At 43.5% G+C, this 27,063-nt stretch overlaps 1 protein-coding gene across 2 annotated transcripts; it reads right to left on the bottom strand.

The window, feature by feature from the left end:
• Positions 1-394: 394 nt before the first annotated feature.
• Positions 395-26,837, bottom strand: ZFYVE16 (zinc finger FYVE-type containing 16). Of its 2 annotated transcripts, none has more exons than XM_059873307.1 (18): positions 26,681-26,837; positions 19,829-19,937; positions 17,501-19,644; positions 14,269-14,365; positions 13,231-13,407; positions 12,312-12,460; positions 9,966-10,338; positions 9,294-9,416; positions 9,046-9,201; positions 8,242-8,466; positions 6,868-6,950; positions 4,908-5,012; positions 4,355-4,505; positions 4,100-4,180; positions 3,412-3,574; positions 2,952-3,057; positions 2,386-2,550; positions 395-2,123 (listed from the first exon to the last, which is right to left on the bottom strand). In XM_059873307.1, exons 2-18 carry the CDS (start codon positions 19,896-19,898, stop codon positions 1,962-1,964), a joined length of 4,530 nt encoding a protein of 1,509 aa, XP_059729290.1. In that variant the 5' UTR covers positions 19,899-19,937; positions 26,681-26,837; the 3' UTR covers positions 395-1,961. The 2 variants fall into 2 exon arrangements, with proteins under 2 accessions (XP_059729290.1, XP_059729291.1); XM_059873308.1 differs by having other exon boundaries at positions 26,736-26,815.
• Positions 26,838-27,063: the final 226 nt, after the last annotated feature.

A 27,063-nucleotide genomic window follows, 5' to 3' on the forward strand; every position in this document is an offset into this window, starting at 1 on the left:
GCCTGGCAGACCTGTGGAAATGCTCAGCCCCCAGGAGCTGCAGCTGCCCCGCTCAGGGCAGTCCCAGGCTCAGCCCTGCAGGTCAGACGGGCCCGGCTGGGCTCACCCAGCCTGCGGGGCAGCTCGGGCCCTGCTGGCACTCCAGGCTCTGCCTCGGTGTCAGGGAGGGCAGGGATGGCAGGGAGAGGGCAGGGCTGTGCCGGACCAGCCCGGGCACCCAGGCCTGCCCAGCGCCGTGGAGCAGCCCCGCGGGGTCTCTCCTGGCTGTCACTGCTGGCTTGTGGCACGCTGAGGGATGAATCCTGTTTTAGGGCAACAGCAGGAGTCCCAGAAAGCTGCAGAGACAGGAAACACCCCCCCAGTCTTTGTTTCATTACAAATAAGAGGCGGAAGGTTCAAGCACTGTAATTAACTTTATTGATCATTACTGAAAAGGAGTTAGTAGAGGTTAGGTGCCAAGAGGCTGCTGTTCCTTCGGGTGCCCTGGCCCTGCCACAGACCCAAGCACTGTTCAGCCTCTTGCTGGGGCTCCCTCGAGGGCCTGGCTGCAGCTTGTTTTCAACAAGGACAGTTTTGTTTGTTCTGTGTGTGGGTTCAGCCCTTCTCCCTGCTCAGGAGAAGTCAGCACAGAGGCTGAAATGCAGCTCAGCTCCATCCAGGGTAAAATCTGAAGGCCTGAACCCTTCCAGGACTGGAGTGTTAAAGCACAGATAACAGCAGAGCAGATTAGGTTAAATTACAAATTGTTTTTGATACAAAAACATAAAATATCCCCGATTAGCATCAAGAAGGCATCCAAGTTTTAATACTCTCATTATAAAATTGTACCAGCATTTTTACTGAAAACAATATAGATCTTGTATATATTTAGTTTTGGTTCTGTTCTCAACAAGCAGTTGTGTGGCTGCCACCAAACCCCAAATGCAGTTTGATGAACCTCAGTACAAACCACATGCATCACAAATACATAAATAGATCTAAATGACCCAGTATAAAAAATACATCCTATGCAAGAACCTCAGGTATACTAAAAGTCCCAGAACAGTTTGGGTTGGAAGGGACCTTAAAGAGTCCCAACCCCACCTGCCACGGGCAGGGACACCTTCCACCTGGAATCAACCTGCTTGTGAAAATTCAGACTTAATACATCTGATCTCCCTGAAAGCAAAGGAGGCTACTAAAATGTGGCAAAAGCAGTAGACAGGAGCAGAAAAAATGCTGCAGAATTCTTGTCTGACTTATTGCTACACGTAGATTACATCAAGAGTAATCTGTTTTTTCCTAATCCTTGAAAGGTCAAATTGTGTATGGAATTCTGAACAGAGTAAAGGAAAAAGCACTTTTTATAAAAATAGCATCCATTTTAGTTAGATAAATCCTTATAAATAGAAGAAAGAAAAGAGGTACTCTACAAAACATTAATTGAGAGCATATGTTCCTGAAGCACCAGCATCACATCCCCAGGTTAAGGACCTCAGTGAGGAGTTTATCCACAGAGCCACAGCGTTCCCCTGTGCTGCCACAGCAGGGCTCCAGGCAGCTCCAGCAGCTCCGGGGTCTGAACCCCTTTCCTGTGGAAAAGAAACAGGTTTGGGCCAGCCCTGCTCCAGTGCTCAGCTCTTGCAGAGATCACGGAGGCCCAGCAGCTTTAGTGACACACTGGTGAGAGGGTGAGAGCAAGATCCTATGACTTGGAGTCACACCACACCTACCAAGTGCTGCAGCTGTGTGACAGTAACAAAACCTGCACTCTTCTGCACCTGTACTGACTGTCAGCTTTCAGAACTTCATGACACAAACTGACTCTTTTGTGGCAGAGGAAGCAGAAGGGCTTTAAAAAAACAGTTTGAAAAGCTATTAAAACATAAAGGGTTTAGAAACTTTAACATTTTTAGTGTTTGTGGCATTACAACTTTGGTTTTCAGATCTAGCAAATCAGTATATGCATGTAATCAGCCTCATCAAGACAGGTGTTCTATGATGAAAAATACTAATTCCATTTTCAGTGGTAGAGCTGTAGGATCTGCCATTCCACCAAGAATCACAGGAATCAGAGCACTGTCCAAGTCTTTCAGGTAGTTCTGTGGAAGAAGGTGCCCTCCAGATCCTGCTAAGTATTCAACCTAGGAGGGAAACATACTGATATTAATTAACACTTCTTGTATTAACATTAGATGCAAAACGTGCTGTATCACAGCAAAAGAATATTTCACCGACCATGAAGTGAGAAATTAATGACTAAGACAGCTTCTCCCCCAGATGTCATCCTCAGCCTGGATCTTGGGTAGGGCAAAACTCTAAACACTCATGGAGAGATCCAAGGTATTTACAAGGGAAGGTACTTCAGTGGAAATGGAGTGTGTGCAATAAAAGTTGAAAGCTTACCATGTCGGAGTCAATGGAAACTCTGAGTCCTATCTTATTCATCCCGTTATTTTTCAAGGCTTTAATGTGAGGGTGAAGAGCAGTGCTGCAGGCCATGGCAATCTCTTTTGCAAACTGGTGGGGAACAGCACTGGAGGGTGCACGACCCTCTGCAAAATGGTACACCTGAGATCAGAGAAAAGCGAGGGGCAGTCAGCAGCCTGGTCCCTCCCAAAGTTAGGAAAAAGAGCAGTTCAAGATCACATAACACCAAACAGGGCAAGCTTTGATGCTTGTCTGCTGGGAAAGCACCCAAGTATTTCATCCACACAATCAAACTACTTCAGGAACCACGGGAATGCCTGCATTAGGCATTTACAGAGCTGCCACTGCCAACAGACTTGAGTCTTTTTCAGACAAATTACGAGTGTGTAAACTCACCAAGCAGCTGCAGAGAACATTCTGCCTGGCAGCATGGCTACCCATAAAATCAGCTCATTCTAATAGCATCACTTAGCACCATCACATTTCCACTTAAATATTCAAAAAGTAATAAAAAAGGCTCAAGAACTATGTAATTCACTAACTTCAGTGCACTTCATAACTTTTCCCTCTCTTTCGAAGTCTCTGTATTGTGGTGCTTTTTCACTCTGAGTTCCTTCCATTGAATTTCCATCAACTGGGCTCAAAATTCTATGGAAAACAATAGTGTGATTAGCAATTTAAACAACACTTATAGTTTAGATACAGTAACTTCTATGAAATAATATTTACCCATGCTTTAAGGCTATTTAAACACCTTAACAACAAAGTACAATACAGCACTTGCACTATGAAAATACAGATGGTACAAAAGGAAATATCCTAAGCAGAGAACTAAAACCATTAACAGAAACCTAATCTTGCAGGTTTAAGACACTATAAACTATCTTTGGTATCAAGCACTTTCTGTCACAAGCACAGATTTATTTCAAGAAACTAAAGGGAGATATTTGAACATTGGGAGCAAGAATTCTCTCAGATGTCTGCCTTTGGTAGTACATTTACCCTTTGTTTGTTTCCTCTTCATTTTCTACCCAGCAAATATCTACGTGTTCCCTCACGTCCCCTCCTTCCACTTCTCCACAGGTTATCCTGAAGTCCTGCTTGTCTCTCAGTGCCTGACGGAGTCCTTCCATGGTTTCTCGTGTTATTTGTACCATTAGCCCATCTAGAAGAAAAACAGTTGAAATTCCACATTATCCACAGGAAAAGCAGCACAGCTTCTTACACAATCTTGGCTTAGGTTCTACTGAGATCAACCATCTCCTACAGCTAATTAATACATGCACAGAGGTATTCCATGCCCCACCTACACCACTAAATGTTACATGAAAGAGGAAGAAAACCTAATTTGTCAACAGAACTCAAACGAAAAGATCATTTTAAAGTTAATTTCTGAAATTTCTTTTGCATATATGTGCCAATATATGTACTTCAGCAATATGGCAATGAAAACAGTGCAGGAAAGACATGCCTTGATTAAACAGAGTTTAAATTTAAATGTTATAAAACAAGTAGGTGGACTATAATGTATTTTTAGGCAGCCTATTTCTTTGCAATACGTTTCATACAAAATTTAAAAACCTGAAAATAAATTTTTAGCTTACTGAGGCATAAAGACCTTGCACAAGACTGCTGCTATTCTTTCTTTCTTTTTAATTCTCTTAAGAGGAGAACAGAACAAAATTCTTACCTTCAACTATACTGGATTTAGCTAAAAATCCTGATGATGCTTTTAAGGCTCCATTAAATACCACAAAACTTGCACCTGTAACTAGACAAAGCAGGAAGGAAGTCAGCACCACTTCGTGTCACTCCAGTCAGTCATAACTGACATTAACCTTAAACACAATTTAATGGGACACCAGAGATGCATTTTCCGTGCAGCCTAACACTGAACTTCCATTTCTGCTCTAGAAATGTGATTATTCCCCCCCAGGCCCCTTACCTTTCCTGGGCTGTCCCGTGGCACTGATGGCCTGTGTGTGATAGAGGCCCTGCTTGTTCTGCACACACACCAGGTGAGAGTCTGCCTCAGTATTGAAACTGGCTCCAAAGCTAATTACATGTTCATTAGAGGAATTGATGACCTTCATCACCTGTCAACACAAAGTTTGTTATCACACTGACCTCACCAACAGCGGTTTTTTGGTTTTTGCTTGTTTGTTTTTTTATTTACTAAAGCAAAACATCATCATCAGGAAATCTGCAATAGACAATGTTTGAAAACACATGCTGAAAGATTCTGAAGAAACTGCAGATCTTTCAGTATGTAACAGCTATCCTAAATCTCTACTCCTCATTACCCACCCTCCAGTGTCTCACAGAAGAAGAGTGTGCTCAGGTAATTGCATGCCCTTCCCATTACACATGCAGGTCAGTATGAAGGTCAGAGAGGGTTTTTTCAAAGAGCTGATGGTAGGTAGAGGTGTGACTGGGGTCATACAAAAAATGGAAGACTAAAGCAGCTTGGATTAGGAAACTAAGATGGGGGTACTCACCTCGTTGTGCTTCCTCAGAGGTATTTTAATACAGCTTCTACCCATTTCCACATGGACAAACAGGTTGTCTATGGTATGCAAAGTATACTGGTAATTTCTAAGGTCCTATAACAGACAAAGTATTTACGTTAGCAGACAATTAAGTATTTTCTTTTCCTTACCTTCATCACTTAGATGAAGATACTCTAAATACATCTGCAGGACTACCAAAAAATAGCAGTATTTTAGAGTGAAGACTTAGGAATCCCTTTAGGCTGAAGAATTAGGGATCCCTTTATGCCCACCTGGTGTATGTGACAAGCATCTCAGTGAAGGTATTAATAAATTCAGAGCACTGACAAATTAGCTCTATTAACCAATGGGTTATTTACTCTATGGCTACTTCATTCACATTAGAATCCCAGTGATTTAGGGAGAGGAAAACTTCAACACCCTCCCTCTCTGATAGAAAAGTGAAGTGTGGAAGCCACCACCTAGCTGAGATTGTTTGCAGGCTCACAGCCTGTCCCCTACAGCTCTAACTTGTTGATTTGCAGATTGAATAGTGCAACCTTTCTTACAGAAGTAATTTCCCATCACCTCACCCGCTCCTGCAAAATTCTGTTTATTTCCAGAACAGCAACATTACAATGGTCTCATTTGCCATTACTACTTCAGCTGGAAAAAAAAGTATAAAGAGGCTCTTTTCAGCGCCTGAGCCGGGCAATCAGTGCCTTCCTCCATCAGGAGAGCTGCAGCAAGAAGGGTATTTACAAAACACCTCAGTGCACTAAGGTTTCCATGGGACAGGCAACCAGCACTGAGGATGTAAATCACAGGTGCCCTTTGGCTCAGCCACTTGTGTGGGGACAGGCTCTGCATGATCTCTAACTGAGCATTTGCATCACAGCTGCCAAGGCACCACCCAGAGAACATTCTGCAGCCATGCACTGACTGAGACTCCTGCAAGGGGAAGCATTGCCCCTGCCTGCTTCAGGCTGACAGCCACCAAGGGGAACAGCAGGAACTCTGCTCCACCTGGAAAGGAGCTCCACAGAAACCCCATCCAGCAGCAGCACAGCAGGAAGGCTGCCCAGAGCCTCGGGGTACAGCTGCACAGTGGCACTGGCACAGCACCAGGGAGGCTGGTGGTGGCTCCTGGATTTCAGTGGGAGGCTCCTACAGGAGGAGGAAATGTGCTGTTCTTTAATGGGGCACCTCCTCCAGCTGGGATCTGCACGCCTGTGCTGGCAAAAAGGAAAAAGGGGCAAAGACTGCAGTTTCATCTCAGCTATGATGGTCTCCAGACCCAGGAGAGGATGCAGTGATTGCCCAAATGAGACCTCTTCTGTTTTCCAGGCCCTGCCCTGAATGCTGGGGTGGAAGGGCTGAAGTTCTGTGTAAGTATCAGAAGTGGGAGGTTACTGGTCAGGAACACAGGCTTACTGCAATCTGAAATCAAATCATTTGGGTAACAGAGGGACAGCTTCCACAGGAAATAGCATGAGTTCCAGACTTACGATTTTGCCAGAAAGTCCTTCACAAAAGACAGCTCAGCTAAATAACTGTGGCAAGGTTAAGTCTGTCTGACAAAGCAACTAGTGCTGCAGTTAGTCCACAGCATCTGCCTGTCAAGTCTTTCTTCACATTTAAAACTGTCAGATTTAACACCAGAATCCCTGCACCACAATGATGCTGAGAAGAAAGAAATGGACCTGAATGATGACTACCAGCACCAGTGCAAATGCCAACACCTCCCTCACTCATTAAAAGCCTTTTTTCACTACCAGAACTAATGCACAACCATACAAGGTGAAACTAACTGCTTTTTTAACTCTCTCACCAGTTTTAAGTCAAGTATGAAGAACAAAAACATTAGCTCTCCTTTCAAGATTCAGCATTTGTTTGGAGGACATTTTGATTTTGCTCGGAGGTAGTTTTGATTACAACAGGAAGGGCAGGTAATGAAGCATCTACTCACAACAAGCAGATTCATAATTGTGCGTCCAATGTCTCCGAAGAGCGGCTTCCGGTGCCTGACACTTACCACAGGAGCTGGATAGGCTAGGAAGAAAAAGGTCACATTCACCTACCCACAACTCTACAACTTGCTATGCCAAGTAGTTCTACAGGTTTTTTCAGCTATGAGCTGTCCCTAAATCTCAATATCTGACCAGCCAAAGGAAGCAGAGCCCCTCTCTAATTCTCAGCCACTGTGTGGTTCTTCCCCCTCATGGCTATATCTGACAAAATTGGTTAAAATAGCCAAGCACAGCAAGTGGTTTGTAAGAGAAAAAACAACAACAAAGCAGCTGCCACCCCTGTCACCACACAGAGGGGATCTGGCTGGTAGAGGTCCACTGTGGGCTCCAGAAGTCCATGAACAGGTGACAGGTACGTGTTTATGTGTTAAACAATTACCAGCTCTACAGAGACAGGGCAACTGAGAGGCATTTTAAAAGATTTATTCCATATCAGTCTTGTTGAAGGGTGACATAGATGTAAAACTCAACGCCATTCTATCAGAAACCCACTTATTTCCTGGTTACAATACCTTACAAATGTTTTTCAGCCTACTAGCTGTAGCCACACAATGCTGCCCATATTTCTAGCACCAACCAACCACCTATTTTACCCCACATGGTCCTGCTTCAATGCATCTTTCACAGTTCCAGCTCTCCAAAATACCTGCTCTGTTTTCAAGGCCATCCTTTGAAACTTGTTTCTAGTTCAATCTCTCTGTCAACAATGTCATCTCTATTCCAAGGCCTTCCTAAGCCTGCACACCTTATCTCAGAGTTTGCATACAGATGTACAAGACCCTGTGAGCTTTCAGTCAAGGTTGGAGAATTCCTTACAAATCCATTTCTCACATGTATGGACTTGCAGCTTCCACTGTGGTGGGCTACAGCCTTTTTACATGCCTAGATGTTTCCACTGCATTAATAAGTTATCCTTTTAGGTAATCAATACCTTTATTTGGTTAATGAAGCTGTAAAATTTTGCCAATATACTTAATCCAAATAATTTCATTAAAATAACCATTTTATCAGAGTTGTAAACTGGGCTTGTGGGCATCCCTTCAAACCTTTCTCCTACAACCAAAAAAAAGATCTTTATATTTTACTGTCAGTTTTGGTTTCTTAGCTTTCTCATCTCCTAAGGGGGAAAAAAAAAAAAAATCAAAGAAGTCTGTCAGGACAATGCACACTCCCAGGTGGCCCCGCATGTTGGGCTCATACAAGTATAAAATATTGCAAAGATTATTTTAAAATAGCTTGCTTGTCTAAAAACTACTTTTATTTTCCAAAGGGAAATTTACATTTATGCACCTACTGGCACTTTTAAAACTTACCCCCATATTCTGCTCCCAGTCTCAACATCAAACGGATTGGAAACACTTTTGCCCAGGGTATTTCCAGCTTATGGATAAGAATGCCATAAAGAAAAGGGTTATCTGGTAGAATCTGATCATCAAATTTCTGAAAAGTTGGTGAAACAAACAGGAATCCGCCATGCTCGTTGTTACTGAGAAAGTTTTCTGTAAAAGTAATGTTTTCCATATTTCTTATGAACCTTCCTGTAAAAAGAGGAATATGGAGAGTGTTTACAGAGCTGGGTCACTCAAACCTCGGTGCCAAGAGAACTGCTCTAAGCAGTGAGCTCTGACAGACCTGCCAGCCCACCCTTCCCCTCACATCTTCCTGAAGCCCAGGTATCTAAACTCACAGAATATGAGCCCTGTACTTCATCACCAAATGAACCTGACTATGGAGCCAAGCTCCTCCAAACAAGTGCCTGAAGTCCTAAACACATCAGTGGAGGAGTTTTGATCAACAGACCTAAAATATATACATTTGTGAGCACTGTACTTCCACACATGAAGTGCAAGTGTGCTAAAAACCATAGACTCAGGACTCACACCCAGAATCTCCACCATAATATGACTAAACAACAACAAAAGCTTCAAACAGGATATTTACAGAAGTAACCAAACATAAATTCATTTCTGTTATTTAGAACTCTAGTCTAACACTGCAAGCTCTTTCAACAGAATCATTAGACAAATAATTCAAGAAAAATTACCTATCAACTTTAGGTTTTAAAGATGAGCAAGACTATTCTACACAAGAAAAAGTCAGACATTAAAATGACACACCTTTCATTGCATCTTTATAGATGTCAAGAAATAATTTGAATATTTCACTAGGGAAAACATCTTCATCTGGCAATCGCTGCAACAGAATGACAATTTCTGCCTGACCCAAACCATGCAGTCCATTTGTTGAGAAGCACCAGCACTTTTCTGAGGAATCTTTAAAAAGATAAAATACCATAGTAATGCTGTTTTACAGACAGAAAAAAAAAAATCTTGATTTGATGGAAAAGAAAATGTATAATACTCACATGTTATTAGCTTCACATTGACAAGCAAGTTTGCATTTAGAATAAAAGTCAGTGGATTAGGACCTCCTTCCCCAAGCAGCAAGGTGACCTTTTGGTGAAATGGATGTTCCTCCACCAGAAGATCTAAATCAATTGACACATGATTTAGTTTGAAATGCCAGCCAGTGACCCAAACCAAGAATCAGTTCACTGTATGACAGAGTCATCCCATCCTCCTACCCCGGTGGTTACTCCAAGATGTGAATAGCTACAGATCAACCAGGGAACAGCTTACCCTAAGATTCAGGGAACACAGAACTGCAACAGCAGCTTGTAAGAAAGGTGCAAACCAGGGCTGCCCTTCCTTTGGAATCCCTGACTGAACGTGTGCTCACTCCTCATCCATACCCCGATTCTGCACAGCCACCACCATCATGCAATTAAGCAGTGACCCATTCTTCTCATACCACACTGATCTTGTTAAAAGTGCACAGTCATTACCCAACAAATAATTACATGAGAATTACATTAAAGTACATTTTTTGGAGTCTGTATTTACAAATCTGGGACAGTGGAAGGTGTGGGTGATAGCGGGTGGGACTGGATGAGCTTTAATGTCCCTTCCAACCCAAGCAATTCTAGGATTCTATGAGTAAATATCAACAATTTTCTCCAGATGTCAGCAGATTTTACCTTTCCCGTTTCCACCCAGGGCAAGCAGAAGTGGAGGCAGCTGACCACCATCAGGAAGGAGGCTGATGTCTCGTCGCACCCAGTTCTCTACCCCACAGAGTGCTCTGTAGCTTGAAGCAGAGACAGGCACAGCCCGTGTGCTCTGTCCCACTGAACTGGGGCTGCTCTTCTCTGCTGCTGCAGGAGAACTCTCTTCAGTCCCTGGAGTGACAGATCTGTAACTAGGTGTCACCTCACCCTGGCCAGGCGTGGCCTGCTGTGCACCATCTGAAGGAACAGAAGGATGTAATTCCTCCATTCTTGTCATCTCATCTACTTCTTCCTTCAGTTTTTGATTTACATCAGTTACCAGGTCATCTTCCTCTGGGTTTGCCTGTGAAGAAGAAATAACAAAAAAAATCTACACTATCTCATAACCAGCTAAACTTTCATTACTAGTATTCTAGAAGCAAAAAGAGAAAGAAATCCAACACAAAAGTTGGGAATACATTTCCTCCTAATAAGAAGAAAGCCATCAAATCTCTCCTGGACCCTCCTTTTTTTTTGTTTAGGAGTTACATGGGTGAAGATGCATACTCAATGTATTGGTTTGGTAACACAAACTGGCTCAGCAGTTGTGTACTGCAAACATTTCCACACTATTTCTACTATACTACTAACAGCTAAATGTAGCTTTGCTCATTCTGATTAATTTCTAGTTTGGAGTTTAACCCACACTGCTCCCCCAGCAGGACAGGTATGACAAGCCATGAGCACAGGCACACTGGGATGCCAGCTGTCATAAAAAAATAAAATGGAGAAAACCAATCCCCCAAGACCCCTCCAAAAAAACAGAGATGCATGTTCTCTTTCTTTAGCCTTGTATCCTATAACCAGAGAGAAGACTTTGTCCATACAACAACAAAAAAACCAACAACTTTATGCTTGCCCTGTAGCAGCTCTCCTGGTGTCCCATCAGCTTCCAGCAAATCCTCCATTTAATAAATAGGCTGCCACAAAATTAAAAAAAAAAAAAAAGCCCCCAACTCCAAAGGGAAGACTCCACAAAAACACAGACAAAAACAAGGCTGATAACAGACTAAAAAAAAATTGGCTAATAACAGACTTCTTCCCTGAATCTGCTGGTGTGTGGTCATACCACTTGGCATTTCTGCCCTACACACACTCTGGGGCAGCACTTCCAGGATTTTGTGCTGCCTTTTCTTCAGAGCTACACTGTGCTGGTTTTCTCTGAGCTCCTGAGGCTGCACAGGAGAACCATCAACTAATTGTTCTTCCACTCACTTTGCTCATGCTGCTTTTAGTTTTAGACATTGCCCATCCTCTGCAAGTGCAAATATCCTTCCTCAAAATGAGAGACAGGCTGTGTCTTTTGTTTACTCTAAGTCTTTTTTTATTTGATTACTACACTTCTTCATGAGTATAAGCTGGTTTAAATGCTATACACCTGTTAAGTGCTCAGATCCTCTATATACAAATAATAATGATCTGGTTTTTTTAGCTTTATCAATATATTTTAAAAACTCTTGAGTGCTGTGAAAATCATAGATTTTAAGTTATTACTTGAGACAGTGCTTCAGTGCTATGTTTTATCTTAAAAAGGCTTCACCTGAGGAACCTTGCTAAGTGTTTCCACAGCAAACTTACACCTCTTCTGTGGACTTTTTTTTTAAAGTGCAGTTCATTCACTAGTATGGATGTGACTCATGATTAGAAACCAATCCCCCTCTCAGTTCAGTATTAGTTTGCACTAAAAGCAATACACAGATTTTATTGCACCTATAATGCCCTATAATTGCAGGGCACTAAGCAAGTTGGTTAGTCTAATCCAGCAGGGAAACTGATGGACTATATAATATATATATAAACTGATATATAAATATGTATTTATATTATATGTATATATATAAAGTGATGGATTATATAGTATATATAAAATATAATATAGTGGGCCACTGGAAATAAAAACAAACAACTACAAACTTGTACTATAAGCATGTTGCTAATGACAGCCTTAAGAACTGTGGCTGAGGTCACCTTCACTAAAGTGGTTCATCAAATACTGTGTACTGAAAAAACTGCTCTGGCCAATTTTCAGCCACACCAGTTCTGAAGTTCACAGACATCTCAAACCAAAGGTTTTTCCTTTGAAAACTTTGCTCGGTTTTACTCAAATTGAAAATTACTACAATATTTTCCAAACCAAGGAGTTCTCAGCCACTGCCAAAAGCATTGTCTCAGGTTCCAAAGGCTGTGACTCAGAAGGCACGGTGTGTAAGGGCCCATCCCTGGCCAGCAAAGCTCTCCCAACAGGTAATTCGTGCAGGTGAACCTCCCAACTCCTACCGCGGGCGTCTCGGGCAGGTCTGCGTTCTCTGGGCTGGAGTCCTGAGACCTCTTTGCTCCCGAGGACAGCTTTGCTGTGTCTGCCACCTCCCCGTTTGGCAGAATGCCATCTGCAAACCAAACCCTCTTCTGCTCTCTGGGGCACAGCCCTGCGACAGGTGAGAACAACAACTCTATTATGGCAAGTCACAGTGGCGCCAACAGCTGAGGGACAGAAATGAAGCCCCTTCTCCCCACCACATGGACAAAGGAACAAAGCACAGGGTGACATTAGCCAGACTCCAATCAGGCAACATAACCTCTCACTTGCAGAGGAAGCTGCCCTGCTACAGTTAAATCTATCAATTCATATTACAGAAGGCTACTTCCTCAATCATGCCTCAGTAGTGACATAAGAATGAAATGCATATCACAACTAAAAGATGGAGGAATACACTCTAAAAAATTGACTTATCATTTTGTTTAACAATGCGTTTTCTTTGAAGAAGGTAAAATGTTTAATAAAAGGGGAACAAAGACACTAGTCAGCCACTAATATTTGTATTTACACAGAGAATAAGCTTTGCTCTTCCCTTCTATGTTCTCCCTGAACAGCTACTTTTTTTTTCACTCTAAGACTGGCAGTCCAACACAAGCCAGAGATCTCCCAAGAGATGTAAAAATTTTGGAATGAACAGCTACACAAAAAGATTTACAATATAAACAGAGGAGGCAATGAAAAAAGTAACATCCATTTCTCATAAATGGAGATTTAGGCCCGGCTGGGGCCTGGCACCAAAACTGAGAAGTGAAAGTGTTCCCATTCAGAGTGTTCCTGTTTCACCCAAAAAATACCAACTATAAATCGCAGACGTGACAAGCAGCTCTTTCCAAAGAGACTCCCAAAGTGTTAGATGTGTGCTACGCTGAGGATCTGTACCTTCGGGACCAGGTTGTTTAAGTGCTGAGATGGGCAACAGTGCAGATGGTGAAGGACAGCTGGCACCCCCGAGTATCTGGGCCTCCTCTACAGGTGGAACAGCGGAAGAACGCTCAGAGGAGACACTGGAATTGGGGACAGGATCAGTTGGACTCATCATTCTTTCAAATGCCTGTGCTAAAATAATGCGGTTAGTTTTTAAGATCTCACAATTGATTACATTTCATTTGCAGAGCAGTACTGTAGGTGGGTGGGGGTTTTTTGGCAGAGGCAACACACAGTTTGTGATCTAGCTATGAAAAATATATACTCAAACTGTTGTATGGAAGAAAATTTAGATTGATTTTCTACCTGCATAATTGCCTCATTTCTCATGAGCTAAAGAGACCTCCCCTTGTTCTCCTTGCAGTGGCTACACCACTGTGACCCCTGGCCCTTGGGGCAAACAGGTGTCATATCTGTCAGGCTGAACTCCACTGAGGTGCCTATTAAAAATCTGACATGTTTTCAACTTGTTATTTACATACTCATCAACAGGACCTCAGCTGTTTCTCCTGATGTTTTCATAAGCATCCATGGTTAGCTTTCCAGTTAAGAAAAGGTTATCTGATGAGTCATTTACTGCAGCCCTGGTAAGTGACTTTAAAAACACCAGGACAGGAAGCAACATAAAGTGGGCAAACATGTGAGAACAAGGAGGGATGTGGCCTTTAAACATGCACAGGGCTACTGTGGAGGGAGGATAACTTCTGCTAGATTCCAGTCACAGATGACTCAAATTGTACTCCTCTGTAACTTTCTATTTAGTCCTATGGAATTAAAAGCTACTTTTTTTGATTTTAATAAAAAAACAACTAACTCGAGCCTCAAAGTTCAAAATAAGAACTGGAATCCAACTAAGGAACAGTTATTCTCTTTATCCCCCATCTCAGAAATAGGAAAACCTACACCAATTAAAGTAATCAAGCTCCCCAAAAAGAATAAGAGTTAAAGAGACAGTTCAATGATTATTGCAATTACTCAAAAAAACCTCTTTACCTTTATTAATATCATCATAACAGCCATTGCAGACTCTTGCTTCCTTCTCCATGTACTGCAGTTTACATTTTCGTTTGCAACAGCTACCACAAAAAACCTGAATCAGAAAAGGATTGCATTTAATATTATAGACATATTGCACAGCAAATAGGAAAATACACTTGCTTCATTCTAAACCATCTGCAGCCTTGTATTCAAGCCTGTATCTTAATCCCTGACAAAGAAATCCTCAGGGAAAAAAAAGAACCAGAAAAACAAAACCCACAATACGCACCCAGCAGAAAGCAGCAACATGGAGGACCCAACTGAAATTACAATAAAACTCTTCTCTGGAGTAATGAAAAGAATTTCAGGTTGCACCACCCATCCCAAATCCTTCTCAATCCTACTTGTGATCCTGCCATAAGTACTTTACATCAGCCAACAGTGCCGTGGCCAAGGACTGAGGCGCAGAGCTGGGCCTTGCTCTGCTGCTTTCGGACCATCTCTGCAGCCCTGTGTGCTCACCACGGCTCTCAGGAAGCTGCTACCAGTCTGCCAGGCACTCGAGGCTGCCTCTCCAGCCCAGAGCTCCCTGCTGCAGGCTGCTGGGGCAGGCTGAGTGGCTCTCCTGCTCCTCAGCAAGAACAAGCAGTGCTGCCTGCATGGGACAAGCTCCCTTCAGACAAGTGCTTGCAAAGAACGCTGCTTTGGAAGAACAGAATATGCTCTTCTATTCCAACAGGGTATAATCCTGTCTATTTTAAAGCAGAAACAGGGGGGAAAGTGTGCCTCATTAGCCTGGACAATCTACAATGGGATCTACACAATCCCATTCAAAGAATTATGTCTTTAGAATAGCTGGTGTTTTGCAAGAGTTGCCATAAATATCTGGAGGTTTTGTCACTTTCCCCTTATGTTCTTTCAAGGATGATCTGCAAGTTTTTAACGAGTCACACCATTTTTAGCTACATGCAGACTCTGGACCCTTTACAAAAGGTCTTCTGAAACGCCCTAAAGGTGTTCTCGACTCCTAATTGCTCCCAATCCAGAAAAAAAAAGTGGATCAAGGCAGGGAGAGAAGGGGGGAGGGAAATACCAAACAGGAGTGGCATAGGAAAAAAGCAAGTTATTACAATGAACTCCTCCAAGCAGGAAAAATCACTGCAAAAGCAGTGATTGATCAGTGTAATATGAGCTAAAAAAATAAACTATTCTAGAAACTATTCCTGCTTCTGGATTAGTGCCACAGGTAATCTACCTCAACAGGAAACACGCATGCTCAGTATGTCACATGGTAAGAATCTAATTGATGAGGACTAATTGCTAATCAGTTATAATCCACTTCAGGGCTTCAAATGCCAAGCAGCACAATCCTCAGCAAGGAGTAGTCTCCTCATACCCTTGGTGACACTGGGACCTGCAGGGGATTGCAGGAGGACTAATCCTAATGCACCTGAAAGGTGAAGGCAAACTAAGGGACAGGAGAAAAGAGGTCAGGAGCAGGCTGCTTGAGCAAACAAGTGGGTCCTGCTTGAACTAGGAAGAAGAAAGGTACCACAGCAAGAGACAAACACCTGGACAATGGGACTGCAAAGCTGTTTGGCCTTGTGAGGGCTGCAGAGGGGGAGAAAACAGGGACCACTAACTTCATACTTCCCTCCGCCACAGATGCCAGCGTCCACAAGTGTTGCTATTTTCACTGATAAAAAAAAGAGGTATGGGAATCCATACAATTGTCTTCTAGAACAGTTCACAGAGGACAACTGTGAACTCCAAACAGTTTTCCCTTAGTTCCCAAATGACTGAAAACACAACAAACAACAGCTTCACAAGGAATGTCCAAATTGGGATTTTTTAAGACAAAAAATTGCTATTAAAAAGACAGAAAGTCTTATGAGGCAGAAGGTTAAGCTGCACATTCAGAAAAGCTGTAATTGCACAGCACTGCCATATCTGTAAGGTTTAGACAACTCATGCTGCCTTCACTCCCTCTCCTAATGAAGAGACATTGTGATGCTTCCTAATTACACTGCTGTTCTGCCACCAGCCCCACAGCTGACACACTCACAGCTGTCAACAGCACTGTGCAGTAAAGGGTCTCCCATCCCATCTCTGGACAAGGTGTGAGAACTTCACAGCACATGTAAAACAGGAACCTGAAGTCAGTCAGTCTTATGACTGAAATGGAACCCACTCTGAAGGACTGTGCTTAAACCATCACAAAATCTCACCAGGATATTCTGGCAGGAAGTTCAATGGCTGCCAGGTCAGCACAAGGAGTTCTTCATTTCCTGGACACCTCAATTCACACCTACATTTTATTTCACAGGGGCTGCAGCTGAGTAAATGAGCATCATGCTTTGAAAACGCAGTGCTAGAAGAGAGGTGGAAAGAAAAACTACCGTGCCTTTCCAGGTGGCACTTAACACTGGGGATGCAAAAATTCAGTGCTAACACCACTCCTTGCTCTGTCTCCTCATCCTTAGAGCTTACAGAGCAAGGCAGAACAGTGAGGTCACTAATACTCCCAGCATTTCCATTTATGCACTAGTACAAGCCACAGTAGATCACAAGCAAATTCTGAACTGAGTATCAGTTTTGGCATCACTTACTCTCTGTAGAAGACCTCAGGCTAAAAAAAAGTTCTGCAATTACTCACTTTGTTGGTGAATCACATACTTTTCCCCTGAGAGCTCCTTAGAAAGTGATACACCTAAACATACTGGAAAACAGATTTAGACCATAAATCCTTTTGCACTGGTACTGCTGCTACAGCTCCTGAAAGAACACAATCCCTTCAGGTTCACGGGCAGTGCCCTACAGTTATAACAACTAGTAAAACCACTGGATTCTCATCAACACCACCTCAATGTTTTAGAACATAAACACTTAAGTCAAAAGCTCAATAATGGGCTGATTCAATACAACTATGATGAATTAGTCCATCACTTCATCTCCCCTACTCTATGCAAAACACCAACCTAGCCAGTAATGGCAGATAAGAACATATTCTGTACTTCTCTTTAATAAGAATTTGCACAAAAAAGGTCACATGTTTCTTAATTAACATCAGTCTTTTACAACAGTCTTTAGCTTCCTATGTAGGGAAAATAAAACCTGGCCTTTGTTAAAGAAAGTACTTTAAGCCTGGAAAACTTCTGTCAATATTCTTTCCCTCCTCTATCTTGGTTATCCCTAAATGAGAATGTCCTTTTCCTGTTGCAGCAGAGGACCCTCCCCAGCGACTCACCTTCCCACAGGCTCGGCAGTGGTGTCGTCTCTTTGTGAAGGTGAACTTGGCCTGGCAGTTCATGCAGTTGGGTGCCTCTGAGTCTGGGACCCACAGGGGCTGCTTCCATGACAGAGCTGCAGGTGCTTTACGTGGCTCAGCACTTTCAGATGTTTGACTTCCTCCAGCCTCAGAGCTGCTGTCCCCAGGGTCTGTATTACCAACATTTACACTGGAGTCTGAGAGGGGAGCTTCTGGGCTAACAGAACCACATTCCTGGTTTTCTCTTTCAAGTACACTTGCTCTGCTCTGTTGTTTCTGACCACCAGTCCCGTGGGAAAGGTCAAGTAACTGCTTTGGTCTTGCACCTTTAATACAAATATCAGAAGCCAGAGCTCCACTGCCACTCTCAGTCACGCCTTGGCTTTGAGACATGCTGACCTCTGCTGCAGCTTCCACTTCATTTTCAGGAACAGATGCTTTAGGGTTACTATTAATGCTCGTTATCTCCTCCAGTTTTGTTTGCATAAGCTCTTTATTAACCTCTGTGAAATCCAGATCTGTTAAAGTCCCTCCATCTGCATCAGCTTCCACCAAGTTACCATCATTGCCTGAAGACTTCAACACACTGGACTGCAGACTTTGTCCATACAAGAAATCATCAAGCTCAGCGTCGCTTATCAGAATATCACTTTTAATAACATCCTCCTCAATAGTAAAGTCAGCCATAACAGAGCTCATGCTCTCATCATAAAAAGTGTCTACACCAACACCATATGGCTCAGCTCCAAGGTCTAGAAAAGCAGAAGCAAAAGCTTTGATTTGCTGAGAATCACTATCATCAATTACATTCTCAGTATTGTACTTCTCTCCATCTCCACTTTCTTCTGCAATACTTTCACTGATTTCAGCTACATCTTGCTCATGCCAGCTAGTACTGTCACAGGATTCCCTGCCAGGGAGATGAGTTTCAGACTCTCCAGCATGAACAGTTACAGTATCACTAATAACCTCCGCCACCGCATTTTGAGGTAGAGGATTAACCTTTTCTTCTGCTACAACTAATGAACCACACACGGACACAGGAAGGGAAAGACAAGACAGAGATGTCTGGACATCCTCAGCTGACATACTCGAACTGGAAACACTGCTTGGTATCTCACTCCTATTAAGTTCTTCACAATCTACATTCTCTTCTGTGCCTTTCTTTTCCAATTCTACTTCAGCTCCTATTTGACACGAGGAGCCTGGTAAGACACAATTTCCAGGTACTGTTGCATTGCTGTTGTGCAGAGGACGCCTCTTTGGCAGATCTGAAGGCATGGAATCAGCACTACCCCCATCGTTTGGGTCTGCCTTTCCTATGGCATTGCCTTCATACACTTCTTTGCTTGCTGCAGAGCATGCATTGTCGTCTTGTGTTTCAAAAGGCAGTTTTTCACAGGCTTCCTCATCTTTGGGACTGTGTGCATTCCAACTCTGTGATGTTACAGTGACACATTCAGGATCCAGGGCAGTAGTCTGTCCAGGGTGGTTGAGTACTTCGTTGCACTTTACAGGTTCTGTCGTGTGTTGGTCGTCACACAGACCCAGGACTGTTCCTGCAGCGTAACTCTCTGGTTTTAAAGCTAAATCACTAATTTGTTCTGTGGTAAGATGCCCTGAATCTCGTAACACCAAGTCCCCATCACTCTGCTGTGTGCTGGCAGCACCGCTGCAGCCAGGTGAAGTCACACAAACAGGACTGGGGACACAAGACACGCCACAGCCAGCAGGCCCCTGGCTGCCCTGGAACTCATCTGGCTGCAGCTCCTGAGCCTCTTCTGGAGCAGCCACTGAGGGGATTAAACTCGCTGTGTCACTGATAAGATCACACACAGGCACACTACACCTTCCCAGGCTCAAAGCCTCAACCTCATTTAGGGAACTACTGTCCACAGTGGACAAGAGGTCAGGTCCAGCAACACCCTTCTCGTTGGGTGGTGAGAAGCTGAGCACATCACTTCTGCCTGCAGGGGCACAGGGAGAGCTCTCCTCTGGGGCAGGACATCCAGCAGGATCCTCTGGCAGCTCTGCTGTGGGGTGTGCACGCTCTAGGCAATCTGGCACTGAAGAGAGCTTTGAGTCGTATGGATTTTGAGGTGTTCTGAAGCACTCACATTCATCTATTTTAAGCAAGAAGAGATCAAAAGCAAAGTTTATAAGACTCCTCTCTTTCCACAGCGTACTCCCTCTCAACCCCATCTATTCATCAATACAAGCTTTTACTTAGCAGATGCTACTTTCAAACTCCATGGTAACAGTCATTTGACCATGTACTTCCACTAAAAAGGCAGTGCAGAAACCAACCTGTATTCTGCTCAAATTCATCAAGCAGTTTGTCCAAGTCACAGACTGCAGCTTTAAAGTAACTGTCCATTCTAGTCACAGTTCTAGTGAAGCTTTAGCCTTCTTAAACCTACAGAGAAAAACACAGTATTTAATTCAAAGCAATTTTTGTTTACAAAGCTCAAGTGTTCATTTTAGACAGCAGCTCATATGAGGTGGTTTTTTATTTTTATTAATACTTTGTTCTCTCTCCATGTAAACAAAACCTAAGCACAAACAAGGCTGAAGCCTCTAAATATTCTGGATATGCTCAGTGTAATCAGCATTACGAGAATACATCCCCAAATTCACTGCAGAATTGCTTATCAAAAAAAAAAAAGCATCTGAAAGTGCCTGCTATGGCATTACAATGTCAGCACATTTAAAACTAGAAGGAATATTAGGATCTTCTAGTCTGACCCCATAAACATTTTATGCCACACAGCTCACAGGCAAAAAACAAAACCGGGCCATTATTACCTTTCAACAGAACTGAACTGTGTAAATAATAATAAAAATTAAAAATCCAACATGGTAATTAATCATAATTTCTGTTCTACGCAAAACACACAAACAACTATACTTCTGAGACCCCAAGAACATGAAACTCTCATTACAGACTTACCAGATCATCAGAAAGCTATTTATTTATCAATCACATCCCCCACTGCAAACCACCCTGGTTTATTTGTTTAATTAACCTCTTCAGCCACTCAATTTTATGTCTTTTGGTCACTCAGATTTGCCTTCCAACTGCACATCTTCAATGGCTGAACACCCATACAGTGGAACTACCTATCAAAAATCAATATTTACAGTTCCTCTGAGCAACCTGAAGGGACTGAGATCCATTTAGTCTAATAAACCACACCTGTGGAGAGCTGTCCAGTTTTCCTTCTGTTTCTATCAGTGCATTCAGCCTCTGCACTGGCTGACCTCACAGCCTACCCCAATGCAACTGGGGCTCTGACCAGCTAGTAATGCCCAGTCATCCTTCTGAAAGCTTAGAGCCCAAACAAACACTTCAACCCTCTCACACCACTCACACCACCCTGCAGCTGCAGATCTAGATTCCATGCCTTACCTCCCCCCAAGCTCTAAGGTTTCCCCTCACTGAGCAGTTCAGATCAGGAGCTTTAACCTGTGTCAACGTGTAACTGTTCACCACGTGTGATGCAATTATTTATGGCAATTATTAATATGCATGGAAAAGAACACTTGAAGGCAATGTGTAGTTCAAAGAGAGGCTTGCAAAAGCATTAAAAAAGGTGAAACAAATATGCAGTAACGCAGTACTTTGTGCCCATATGTAAGCCAGAACTGTGAAAAATGCATATTACATGATTGGCTTTTCACAAATATTACAAAGAATATTTTATGTGTTATGGTAGAAAGTTACGCTGTATTAATCCTTTCTGGTAGTGTGTTAAATATAGCTTTAGGCTGTAACATAATATTAAAATAGAAATGGTGTGACGTCAGGTACTTTTCTAAGTAACTCAAGAAATTGTTCACACAGAGATAACAGCATCAAGACACCAAAATCCCCAAGAGAAGAATGACTGCCTCCTTATTGAGAAGAACCAGACTTGGTGGGGTCCCAGATGATGATTTACAAGATGGGGGGGAAGTTGACAATAACCAGGAAACACCCTTTGTTTGAAAAGAATTTTTGAATCATGTATGAGATGTATGAATATGCAACAGCCTATTGCTTTTAAGAGTTAATCCTTTGTTAGTGACCGATGCTTTCAAGAGGAAAGCATCCAAAAGTTTGTAATTCTTTGGTTTTTTATTGTCCTTTATTGTCCTAACTCTGGTTGTCCAAATTCTTATTGCTCTAATTTGTATTACTATTTTTTATATTTTAGTTTATATTAAACTTTTAAAGTTTTGGAACAAGTGATCACGGAAATTTCACAAAAAAGGAGCGACCCAAATATATCACTGTTTGGATATCTGTGGCCAGTAGTTAAGTCACAGCCAAGGTCTTCAGGCTGCACTCCAACAGTGTGACTGTTGTCTGGAGGGCTGGAGGAGCAGCAAGCACAGCCTCGGTGCCCCTTCTCCTCACCCATGTGAACACAGCTCCTTCCTGTAACAATCACGACCTCCCGGCAAGGGGGATGCAACAACATGAACTGGAAGTTATTTCAATTAAGAGCCTTAGACGATTAACAGCTTTTGGTGATTCACTGGGAGACATCAAAGTGCAGAGCCCGTCCCGAAAGCACGGATCTGTGGGCAGTCAATACTCAGATAGACCACATAAACAAGAAATATTGAAGGGTTACAAGAAAACCGGGCATCAGAGGATGCGTAATGCTGCTTTGTGTCCTCTGTAGGTATTCATTATACAACCTCACCACTTACCACAGATATCAATAACAACAGAAGCTTATAAATAACAAAAACCTTCCCCATTTCAAAAAAAATACAGACGAGAGGCCAAGTAATTATTTCATCTACCTTTGTCTTTTACTTAAAAAGGCCTAAGGAATATACACTGTGTTGCACTCTTGAGAGACACACAAACTAATTGTGATTTAAGCATAAGGGCACTATTAGATGACAACACTATCTATTTTTAGATTATAATGCTAATTAGAAGGGTGCATTGATGCTGTACAGCGTTGGCCCACTGAAGTCTCCAGAAAAAGGAAGAACTCCATGAAAAGAACTGTAGAACTAAAACCACATGCCAATATTTACAGCTATTTAATACAGATTAACCCACTTCTACAGAGAGCCCACAAAACTATTATACCTCAGTCTACTAACCCAGCAATGTTGCTTTGTTTAGTTAAATCTATTTTTAAAATATAATGGTTATTGGACTTGGTAAAGTATTTTGAATAACTAACCTAACCTTGAAAAACTAACATATGCATTATTCCTAATTTCATTACTCTTTCCTCAAACTTTTCATATGTTTTCATCTTTCTACAACAGACCTACAAGCAAAAGAACTGAAACCCACAACAAAATCAAAACCCTCAAACAGGGCAGACCACCAGTACCCCCTTGCCCATCTTGCACCTCTCTGTCTTAACTCCACGTGTCTGCATCACCAAAGAATTGTAAAAGCCTTCTAGTTCCTCATGTTCCAAACCCTCTTTCAGCAAGAGGAACAAGTTTTATTTTCTGCTGCCTGGATTTGCCTGCAGCCTCTCCCTGTGTTTACATTACTGGATTAGAAGCTATGAAAAAGCTCTGCTGACACATTTTTATTAAATGGCTGCTTGCTGCCCTGAGTGAAGGGTCTGAAGGAACCACGGACTTCAGCAAACTGCATTTCTTCTGAGCATATTCTTTTAAGACTTATATTTGTAACAAAAAAATTACAGTATTTTCTACCTATCAGAAACCAGGAGCACCACCACTGTATATGACTTTTAGGCAGACACAAACTCTTGTTTTCTGATTTTGTTTTTCAGAGCTCTGAATATAGTCACTAGACACTCTCTAAACTGGTTCACAGATTAGTATTTTTTAAAAATAAACATTATGCTTATAACTTTACCTGAGGCAATAACTCCCTAACAGTGCAAGGAGACATACAACTTTAGGCTCTCACCTGCTCCATTTTATAGATAATTATATTTAAATCACTGTTAAAGACTATATGGTTTCAGATAAAGATAGATTACATATTTATGCAGGAGGAGACTTGAAGATAAAATAGCAATCTGTCTCAAAATGGGAAAATAATAATCTAAGCACAAAAGGTACGACCAAAAAGCGCATACTGGACACGTCACTTCTCCAGATAAACCTCTAGGCAGGCTCATCTTAGATCTCCAACAAATGGTCTGACACACTCCCAGCACAGCACCACACAGACCTAAGAACCAGAGGCAATAGTTCCACCCCATTAAAACTGTTAACTATTAACTGTGGAATGCAAATCCTGAGATCTCGATGACTGCGCTGCTAAAAGCACTTCACACCCTTCAACACTTCCTTTAAATCCTTCATGAATAACTTATCCCTCCTAACTTAACAGGCACATGTTCCAGAGTTCAAACCAGCATTCCACTGGGGATTTCTCAACACACTCCTATGTAAAGGAGAAGATAACACAAGGCTGCTGCGATACTGGTGGCCAGCTTGCAGGACGGATTGTCAGGGCTTTTTCCCAGATACACTCCCTAAACGGAGGCACCGAGCAGTTTTCAGTGCAGATAACTTGCAAAGCAGAATGGATAGGTTAATTATTACCAACTAGCCAATTCAAGCTCTGAAGACAAGCTACCTTTTGATGCCTAAGAACCCCTGAAAACCACTCTCTGTACCGTTCCTACGGGCACCACCAGACGTGCAGTTTGTTACAGCTAATCCCCACTGCAGAGGCCAGGCCTGCTTCTACACAAAACATACCAGAACAGCCCAAGCTGGGCTTTACAGGCAAAGGGACACAAGCAGGGGCACAGGGGTGTCCTCTCCAGAGACACCACCACAGGATGACCACCGCCTCAATTCTGATCACCACAGCTCCAGTCTTTTTGCTCCCCGCTTACGTTGTTTCAGCTCCGTCACCGTGTTTAACTATCAGCTTTAGCCTGAGCAGAATGCTGAACTAAGGACTGTGGGAGGACTGAAATGGTATTTTCCACTTTAGCACCCCAGCAGTTAGCACAGGCAGAACAAAGCCTCCAGTATAAACACGAGCGCTGAGCACTAAATTCACAGTGAAACGCTCATGGAGAAAGGTGTGCCCCCTATCCCTCACTAGGGGTGAAGCTGTGGTGAATTTTATCTCTTCTTTTATATACCTTTTATATGTTCTCAGTACCTTTAACATACATACCTGTAATTCTTTCTGCTAAGCCAAAGCAACAAACTCCTAAAAGCCTCACAGTCAGAAGCCAGAAAACCTTACACTATCTTGAGAAACCAAGACTCCCTTTAAAACACATCCTGTAAACTTACACCTAAGAAAGAATACTTTAAAATAAAAAAAAACCAAAACACACTATTTACTTAAACCTGTCAATGAAACAACTTTGTTAAATATACTAATTTACAAAATCTGTAAAATTGTATATGCCATCTAACATACGCATGCACATTGGTATATTACACTGTGACACATTGTTACACCATAAAAATTCTTATTAAATACAGAAATAAAAACCTTTTTATCCCTTACTTGTATCTAACTCTAAATTCTAAGACCAAGGAAAAGGCATCAAGGGTACTGAAGGAATTAATTCCCAGCTTTTTACCCTTCCTAACACCATATACCCACACACAGGCCTAAAGCCCTAAAGACAAAAAGTTTAAGGGGACAGCTGCCCAGAGATCAGCAAATCAACCCGATGGAGAGGTTCAGCACAACCAAACAAACACCGAGTGAAAAATTTAAATACAAACAAAAATTATTCTTGCTGAGCAGAACAATCTATTGTCCAACCCAAAAGCTGAGATGGCTGCTGCCACAGCAAGTTTAGGAGCTGAATCATGGGGTAAACAAGAAGCGTCAGAAGTTTTCAGACCCAAAAAGACAAACTTACAGGACACACCACAACAAATCGTCTATTTTGAAGAATGCCATCCCCTTAGTTAAACATGCACTCTTCAGAAGGACAGAACTCCAGCAGCAGCGTGGACATTACCACCCTCACAGCTCCATCCCACAACACCTTCAGCTTACGAGGATTTTTGTTCATTCATCCACACAAAAAACCCTGTTCCTCTGAACTGAGAAAAGCATTACTTACACCACCCAGAGAATCACAGAATCCCTGAACTACAGGGCTGGAAGGTTCCTCTGGAGCTCCCCCAGCCCAGCCCTGCCCAGGCAGGGAGCCCTGGGCAGGGGCACAGGAAGGTGTCCAGCTGGGGCTGGCATGGCTCCAGCCAGGGACACTCCAGGCCCTCCCTGGGCAGCTGTTCCAGGGCTCTGCCCCTCCAGGGACACAAGTTCTTCCTCCTGCTGCCCTGCACCTTGCTGCCCTGGATTTGATGGCCACTGCTGCTGCTGCTGGCACTGGCAGCAGCGAGCAGAGCCCGGCCCGTGCTCCGGCAGCCCCTGGGGATGTTTGGGTGGATGGATGGATGGATCCCCTGGCAGTGCTCCCTTCTGCAGCCTGCCCAGCCCAGCTCCCGCGGGCTCTGCCCAGCACACAGATGCTGCAGAGCCCAAATCCTCTCTGGGGCCTGCCCTGGACCCTGCCCAGTAAATTCCTCTTTATTCTGCTGTGAAGCCCAGACGTGGACATAGTGAACTGGAGGCAGACCAGACCGGTTCTGACGGGCACGGCAGCGGTACCAGCTGCCCCGGGGAGGAGTGGCCGGACAGACCAACCCACACTCACCGCCTGCATCTGTCAGCCGGCAGAGAAAATGGCTCTGGAGAACGGGCCCGGGCCCGGCAGAGCCCTCGGTGCCCAGCGGAAAGCACGGCTCCCTCGACACCCCGCTGCTCCGATGTGCATCATTAGCCAGCCGAGATTCGCATCAGACCTCGCCGGCCACAGGGCATGGACAGCACGGGCTCTGGCAGCCGGCTGGACCCTCGGCCGTGCTCCCCAGAAGGTGTCAGTGACCATTCTCTGACACTACTGCTCGTATTGAAACACAGACTCAATATGACTTACACTCTCTAAGTGTACGGTGTACGATTGTCCATTCCACTCTCTACACCATATATGTATTCTAAACAATCTGTAAAATAATCTCGTCTATTTTACTTTATATACCATATATATTCTCCATATACCCTACACAGTATTCTTTGTTCATATACTATACTCGATATACCGTATATAAAAACAGCAGTAAGCAAAATTATCACTAACACCCACAAACCTCCGGGGGCAAATAACCCACCCAGGTAGCCTCAGTCAGAGGTCAGACTCCCACAGCCGCGTCGCCCCGACCTCACCCGGCCGGTTCGGGGCCGTCTCCCCTCAGGGCCCGCCCCGGCCCCGCCGGCGGCTCCGGGCGGCGGCCTCGACCCTCCGTTGCGCGCAGCGCGCCTGCGCGGCCACGCCCTCACGCGACGTCACAACAACCGCGCCCATCCCCACCCTGCGCGTGCGCTTCCCGGCGTGGGGCGCAGCCTGGGGCAGGGCCACAAGTCTGACGGACAGCTCGAGAGGGCGTGGCATGATGAAATGGGCGTTGTCGTACTTGTGATTGACAACGCAAGAGGGCGGAGTCGCCGACCGGCCTGCCCTGGGGCGGAGCCTCCCGTGCAGGCCACACCCCCC

The sequence above is a fragment of the Haemorhous mexicanus genome, chromosome Z, assembly GCF_027477595.1.
Source record: "Haemorhous mexicanus isolate bHaeMex1 chromosome Z, bHaeMex1.pri, whole genome shotgun sequence".
Classification (NCBI taxonomy): Eukaryota; Metazoa; Chordata; class Aves; order Passeriformes; family Fringillidae; genus Haemorhous; species Haemorhous mexicanus.